At 43.5% G+C, this 8,193-nt stretch overlaps 1 protein-coding gene across 1 annotated transcript in view; it reads left to right on the forward strand.

The window, feature by feature from the left end:
* Nucleotides 1-6,298, forward strand: part of Ifne (interferon epsilon) — a 12,062-nt gene extending 5,764 nt beyond the window's left edge. Inside the window, 4 exon segments of the mRNA XM_050157404.1 lie at nucleotides 328-514; nucleotides 1,551-1,811; nucleotides 1,814-1,868; nucleotides 3,662-6,298. Of these exon segments, the coding sequence (XP_050013361.1) occupies nucleotides 328-514; nucleotides 1,551-1,811; nucleotides 1,814-1,868; nucleotides 3,662-3,690 (532 nt within the window). The 3' untranslated portion in view covers nucleotides 3,691-6,298.
* The last annotated feature ends 1,895 nt before the right edge of the window (nucleotides 6,299-8,193 follow it).

The raw sequence follows: 8,193 nt of genomic DNA on the forward strand, positions 1-8,193 counted from the left end.
AGAGAGAGAGAGAGAGAGAGAGAGAGAGAGAGAGAGAGAGAGAGAGAGAAGGAATTTGGGCCTCGGGTAGACCATAGTCACTAAAGAAGCCCTGGTGATACTTCAGAGAGCATCATCAGCAAACACACCTGTGTTATGGTGTCCTGAGTCCTTTTTTTTTTTTTTTTCCAGTTTATTCAAAGTAGCTACTCCTTGGTCACAAAACCAGGAAACACAAAAGTACATCCGTATTTGCATTGTGCTATACTTTTTTAAATTAAGAATTTATTTCTTTTAAAGATTGTGTTAAAGGTCCTGAGTCTTTGAAGTGCTACCTGTGTTACGGAGTACTGAGTCTTTCACTTCCTGTGGAGTCTGGTTCCCTCAACTACACTTTCTACAACTGTGTGTGGGGTGGGACGAAGAAAATGGGCTGGAGACTTACTTTCTGGGACATGCCCTGGCTGTTCTGCACGAGATCCTTCGGCAGATCTTCAGCCTTTTCCAGACATATGTTCTTCTGGGCGTTTGGGAGGAAAAACCATAGAGAGAGTCCTAGTTGTGCCACACCAACAACTGAAATACATGGAGATACATGAGGATCTTAGCAATGAGCTATTTGTAATTCAAGAGGTATTACTGTTGTAGAGATGTTCTCATTGGTTTACCATGGTCACAGCTACCCTAGGGAAAATGGACCAAACGACTGTATCCATCTCTTCTCACGTATTTTATTACTTGCCGGTTTCATATGTTCATAGAGAAACAACACATGTGTAGCCATTATACTGGTCTTGTAGATTGTTACACTCTGCTGCTATCATGAGACAATAACCACGCGGATAATTTTTACTTTTATCTTATTTTATAAGCTACAATATTAGATATTAAACTGACTGGATGAGAAATAAAACAATCCAAGATTGTTGATACATATTTTTAGATCAATCTGCCCAAATACTTGTGCACATTTATAATTCTACTTGAAGTTTCAAAGTTATCAGGCTGTGGGTTTTAATGTTTACCTCTGAGTGTAGTCGAAGTACTGCTAAGCCTTTGATAAATAACACTCCAAGAAATAATACTGCTTTAAAAAAAAAAAAGCTTACTCTCAATAAGAGAACATTACTAAGCCTGACTAAACATTTAGAAAACGCATTGTGTGAAGTGAAACCTTGTATGTAATGAATAATGAGGGCAATAGAGGATCAGACTGGACACCTGTAATTGTCTCAAGAAAAGTATACAGTGGGGCCAGCTCTCCCCTTACTTCCTCAAAGAGCCAACACAATGGGGAAAGGAAAGGGACTGTTCCATAAAAACCCTGAAATGGGAACCAGAAAACCTCAGACATAAACTTGAGGCAATGACACACAAGGAAGCAAAGGCAACAGAAAGAGTGTCCTCCACCATAACCTGAGAGACATGGAAGGCCAACATTTCCTGGAGCTGGAGTTTCCCCAGGTGAGCGCAGCCATCAGCACTTCTGTCCCTCGCCACGATGCACCTACAGCTCCCTGAAATGGTGCTGCTGCTCTTGGCTTCTTCCACGCTCTCCTCCCTAGAACCGCGAAAACCATCTAGAAAGAGTCCTAGCGGCGCTTCACCAACAGCTGAAGTACGTGGAGTCGCTAACGGGACGACAAGCAGAGCAGAAAAGCAGTAGCTTGAGTGTGCAGAACCTTAGGTTACAGATTAAAGCGTACTTCCGGAGGATCCACGACTACCTGGAAAAGCAGAGGTCCAACAGCTGTGCCAGGGTCATTGTCCAGATAGAAGCCAACCGCTGTATGTTCTTTGTGCTCAGGCTCACGGGATGGCTGAGCAAACAAGAACCAGACCCTTGAACACTGTGAAGCGAGAGTCAACAGTGGACTTTAAAGGCACAGGTTGGTGGCAGAGTGCGAGGAGATAGATGAACATTACTGCTTCTTTTGGATGTACGATGGCTGCCTTGTGTGGCTTCTGCATGTCTTTAACTGTGTCTTAAGATTGCATGAGTTGGCTACAGTTATTTTCCTCTTGCCATGCCGTGTCATGTTCTCTACCAGTTTTTTTAATTATTTGACAATTAAAATTGATTCATTAAAATTACATAATTGCTTCTTGAAGCGGTGACATTTTCACAGACTCCTGCAGCTAGAAATGATGAAGTATGACTTTAATGTAATTAGCATTCCTTAACAATTCCAGTGAATGCCTTGTTTACCAGAAATTGTTAGAGGTGATGAGTAAGAGTTGAAACGAAGACCAAATACTGAATATTTCTGTTACTAGAGACTAATAGAAATATGGTCCAAAGACGTGAACAATTTTCAGAGGAATGAAAACAGATTTAATCTCACTCATTATAATAATAACAATGCAGATTACAACTAAATAGCATGCCACTTTATCCTATTAGGTAACGCCTCAAGGTTTAATTAAGAAAAATGCAGAGACTCACAGACTGCTGAGAAAGCAGGACAATTTTCCTGTATGGCAGTCACTGTGGTTGGATTGGCAAATGCTCTTATAATTTGCCAGATCAGCAGAAGTTGGCACAGGCCATATTCTCACAAGGAAAAATATTTTTGTTGAAGAGAATGCTTCCCATACATAAACACATAAAACAAAAAATATAGGAAAATGTGTGTAAGTAGCATATTCGGGCAAAACCATGAAATAACTTTAATATTTGCTCTTGCTGTCTGTGTGTGAAGAACTAAAGAACACATGAGAAATAAATTCCAGCGATAAATTAGTGCACTGTGAAGAAAGGGGAGGTAGATCTTTGGGGGCACAGACTGGGGAAGGAGAGTTTTCACTCTTGTTTCTAAGTGGTAATTTTGAATCAAATTAAATGTATCTAGCTTGTTGGGATTCTCAGAAATATCGGGGAAAGAGCGAGCCTTGCTGCTCAACGAAGGTGCAGGCTGAAGGCCAGAGGAAACAGGACTGAGGCAGCCTGCGCTTGCCTGGCAGTGGCTGGGAGGAAGCTGAGCACGCTGCAGGGAGGGGTTTCTGCTTCAGGAGGGGTCTGGTGGTGACTTGATTACCTCTCTCCTGGGCAAACCTCTTAAGAAGTTCTCACAAAGCAACGTGGAGCAAGCTGTCTGAAGTCCACCGCGACTTGGTCTGTTTGCTACGTTATCTAGACACTAGCAGCAAGGCCAAGGACACAAGCCCCATAGCTACTTCGACTCCGCAATCATTGCATAATCTGCCATGGAAGTTACTACTGAGCTCAGAGGCTTGCTGGAGAACCAGACCATCATAGTTTAGTCTAAACACTGCAAGCATCTGTTGGTGGATGCTTCTAGATTTGGCTTGAAATGAATGGGGAGAAGCTGACTGGGCTTCTGGATGTGAAGGAGTCCCCACAGTCAAGTAATCTTTCCAGCAACCGCAAACACAGGAGCTAGCTGTCAGGAAAAAGTCCTTGCTGACTTCGCTGTGAGGCCCAGGATAGGATCTGTTTACCTTCAAGTTCATACAGAGGGAGTGGAGTCAGGGAAGAGGTATTTACCACACTTGACTGAAAACGCAGGTCGTTTTGCTTCTCCTGGTCTGGAAAGCTTTTTTGCTCTTGTTTTTCTCCTTCAAACCAGGAAGTTTTCAGAACCAAATCCATCGTCTAACAATTATTCATCTCTCCAAACCAACTTGCAAGGTATTTTCTGCTATTATCTGTTTTTCTCAGGTGGAACCAAGACTTCCAAGATGAAGTAACATGCTTGAAGTAAGACAGTGAGTCCCAGAGCTAGCAGAAGCCACAGCAGAAGGCCCATTCCAAGGTACCCCAACTTGTGGCTCAAAAAAGCTGTTCTGCTGCGATACTGTTGCAAAATAATCACTTGTAATAATACTTCTCTTCTAGCTTTGTCATGCCCTCTGAATCCCAAACTAAAGAAAAGACATTTCCCCTCCTCTAGACACCCCTTTCTGCAGGAGCTGCTAGGAATCCTCGGGGCCAAAGAAAATTCCCAAGAAACAGAAGACAGGATAGAATTGGGAGGTCTGTCTGGTCATGCCGAAGCAGCCAAACAGCCCCAATTTATCCCAGAAAGTGCTTATATACAAAAGCAGAAGAAAGCACAGCACAGACAGTCAATATCTAACCACAAGACCATTCCTGTCCTTGGGGGAGCAGCCTCCTCTCTAACATGTGCTGGCTGCTCGGAAGCAGCCTCACTTTCTATCTTGATGTTCCTGAGCTTTGTCGTCAGCAGTACACTGTCTACTAGACAGAGTGTTCTTTCCTCGTGGACTAAATCAGAAGTCTCTCACAGCCCTCAAGGTTATTGGAAAAGGCAGAGCAAGCAAGCTTGAACTCAAATGGCCTAAGTCAGAAATGACTCCAGGTGGAAACGGAGACACACATGGGTTCCCACACCTTTACTCAAAACTGAGAAACGGAATGCTCTGTGAACGGTGAAGAGTGAAAAAAGCCATGGCTGCTATCACACAAGAGCGTAGAGTAAGCCAGGCAATGGTGGAGCACACCTTTAATCCCAGAGCTTGGGAGGTGGAGACAGAGAAGGCCAACATGGTCTACAGAGTGAGCTCCAGATGGCCAGGGCTACACAGAGAAACCATCTGGGGGCAGGGGTGCAGTTAGAGTAAAACCATCTCTGGTTCTGAACAGCATTCAGTAAAAGAGAGGGAAATGGAGATGGGGGGGGACTGCCCACCTCTTTTATGGAGGTGGGGGATGACTCTGAAGTGTAACCACAGCCCTGGATATGGAGGGCACAGCCTGAAATTCTATCTCTACTGAAAAAAAAAATAAATGCTATCTGAATTTCTCTGAGTAAATGGACTTAGAGTCCATTTGGGCTGTGAGTGACGCTGGGTGAGCCAATCAAATGGCTCAATTTTTCCCATTGTTTTTTTTTCTTTAAAATATTCTATGATGCCGCTAATGGGAAAGGGAAAATAATGGCTTCCACAAACTACAAAGAGAAGTATGTAGCTGTGTCCAAAAGGAAAATGGGATTAGTGACCACCGAGCAGTGGTTCTGACCCATATCATATACATTCACGTGACCAGATAGTCCTGCTTCTCCCTGTCCCTCGTGTAGGGCACCCCATTATTCCTCTCGTTGCCATGGCCAGGTAACTAACAAGAAGTGACTTATGGGAGGAAGGGCTTAGTTGACTCTCAGTTCAAGGGGTCACAGCCCAGCGCAGTGGGCATAGCATAGCAGGGCGGCGGGCATGTGAGCTCACAGTCAAGAAGCAGAGAGCAGACAGAAATTGGGTCAAGCTAGCAAACTTCAGCACCCAATCTCAGTGACTCAAAGTGTCTATGGCATTCTATGTCCTACTTTCTTCAACTTTCCCAAACAGCTCCACCAGCTGGGGAGCAAGGAGTCAAACACCTGCACCTGTGGGAAACCACAAGCACACACACACTGACCTGCAGGGCTGCTCTCAAGGGCTTTCCAGTAATCCCTTCGAGGGCGGGGTCCAGAATATTTACATCCTACACAGTCCTCTTCACAACGGTGGGTGTGGCCTTGTGCACTGTAGAAATAGGACAATGATGACAAAAGCCAACACTTTGGGACGTAGAAGGTAAACTGATTTTATGGCTCATTGTTGGGTGCCGAGACAGTAGGGTGGCCCACTGTTGGGTGCCGAGACAGTAGGGTCACCCACTGTTGGGTGCCAAGACATGTAGGGTGGCCCACCGTTAGGTGCCAAGACAGTGAAGGTGACCCACTGTTGGGTGCTGAGACCATAGGGTGGCCCACTGTTGGGTGCCCAGACAGGTAGGACACATTCGTGAATTTGTAGAGTATTTTCAGGAGTTAGGCAGTGCTCCCGCCCTTACATTGATAAGCTTTCCACATTTTTTTCTCCCTAATCTCTGATGTTGCTCTCTGGGACATTCCTCCTCATCTGTGACAGTCTTTCTATGAGTTCTTCAATATCGTGGTTGAACCTAGGACCTCACTCAAGCACTCTATGTGCCTTGCCCCTTTTTTCCTTTCTGTTTTCAGGGTACACATTTTGAGATGACAACTCACTACCTTGCACTCACTCCACAATTCAGGCAAGGCTTTGAATTTGAGATTTGGAACAGCTGAGTTAGAGCTTGTGCCACCAAACCATTTAACTATTGCACCTGGCTGAATGCAGAATGGCTATAATAGACCTTCTATGCGTTTTCATTCATTCACTTACCCTTCGTTGCTTTCGTCAAATAATTTATTATTTTAAAACTACTGTATGAGCACATGAACACTGAAAAGACAAAATGAAAAAAACTTACTAATGAGCATCAAGGACAGAAATTCTTTTTTTTTAACTTAGTTAAAATATAGTTATATCATTTCCCCCTTCTTTCTCCTAGCCCTCCCATGCATGCCTTCATTTTTCATTCCTAGCTTCCTCTTCTCCAGCCATTGTTGTTACACACACACACACACACACACACACACACACACACACACTATTGGAGAACCAATTAAAGGGCTCTTTCCCAGAGAAGACTAATTCTGCCACTACTAGCAGTTACTACTTGCTTATAAAGCAGATTTCCCCCATCTAGGTTGCCATGCCAACTGGTGTTGTCATTGTTCAGGTCTGGTTCAGGCAGCCGTGTTGTTGAGATTTCCCAGTGTAGCTTCCCTGTCCTAACTACAAGGCACAATCTCACAGCAGACTTCTTGGCCCTCTGACACTTAGAACCTTTCTGCCCCCTCTTCTGCAATGTTCCCTGAGCCTTCAGTGGGGGGTTTCTGTTATACATGTATCAGCTGGACTGGGAACCCCTTGGTTGGTTCTTTGCATTTTGACTAATTGTGGCTTTCTGTGATGGTTTTCTTCTGCTGTAAAAAAAAAAAAAAAAAAAAAAAAAAAAAGGAAGCTTCTTTGATAGGGTTGGGGTGTGTGTGAGAGAACTTCTTTGATGGAAAGGAATCTACCCTTGCCTGTGGTTAAGTTTTAGAATGTAGCTAGGAATACACTAGTATAAGGAAGGCCGTCATCTTTCCTGCACTGGCCAGTTGGCTCAGCTCTTCAAGGCTAGACTCAACAACCAAAGAGACAAGGACAGAAATTCTTAAATCTTAGGACAAAGGTATCCATGAGCATTTTTGTCACAGGGCTTTAAGGAACATATCAACTTTGCCAGATGGTGCTTAGCATTTCCTGTGTGGCTAGGATGAGCCTTTGCACTCACCGGGAAAGTGATGCTCCTTTCTTACTCTGTCCCAAGGAATGTTCTAGAATGCTCCCATGTCAGCATGCTGACCCTTCATTTTACCTCACCTCTCACATCCCCTGAGAGTAAAATGATTTTTTTTTTTCTGTTGCTGAGTGTTGCTGTGCAGAACTTCACACTGCTCTCTGTTTGGATCAGACTATAGTCGTTGTTCGAGCTATTCTTGAATTGTGCGGAGAGGGGATACTTGTGTTAACATGCCTCTGGATTAGAGATGCACAGCCACACTTTTCCAGCTGCGGTGAGCTTGCTTTGTTTTATTTTATTTCAACGTTCTCCAGGAGTCTGTCTTACACTAATTCAAAAAGTCAAATCATATGACTTTCTAATATTTTACTGTCAAAAACCATATTTAAGTGACAAGCTCTTTCCTGATATAATTCTCATTTTAACTATTCAAGGGACTTTATTAAAGAATATATTTTAATTTTAAAGCAATGAAGTAGAAGTCTGGGCATCAGTGGTTTTGTGGTGTTTTTTTTAAACCTTTATTTTTCCAGGTAATTCTAAAGTGATACTAATAGAGAAACCATAGCTATGAGAGAACACAAGAACAATGGAAACATGGGCTGGAGAGATGCTGTAGGAGAACACATGAACAATGGGAACACAGGCAAGAGAGACGCTAGGAAACACACGAACAATGGGAACAGGAAACACACGAACAATGGGAACACGGGCTGGAGAGATTACTTAGTAGTTAGCTCCCTTGCTGCTTGTGCAAAGGACCTGAAGTCAGTTCCTAGCACTCCCATGACAACTAACAGCCCTCTGTAACTTCAGTTCCATGGATTCTATAGCCTCTTCTGGCCTCCAGACGCATCAAGAACATGATGTATATGCATACAGACATGCAAAATACACATCTAAAAATAAACAAATCTTTTTAAAATCAGAGAAGGAAATGGAAACTCTTGATGCTGATTTATGCAGCACACTTGTCTCTACCTCTGCTTCACTATCCTGCCACAGGTTAAAACTGACTATGAATCAGAGAAATA

This window comes from Alexandromys fortis, unplaced genomic scaffold (genome assembly GCF_014885135.2).
Source record: "Alexandromys fortis isolate MF-2015 unplaced genomic scaffold, M_Fortis_MF-2015_v1.1 scaffold_64, whole genome shotgun sequence".
Classification (NCBI taxonomy): Eukaryota; Metazoa; Chordata; class Mammalia; order Rodentia; family Cricetidae; genus Alexandromys; species Alexandromys fortis.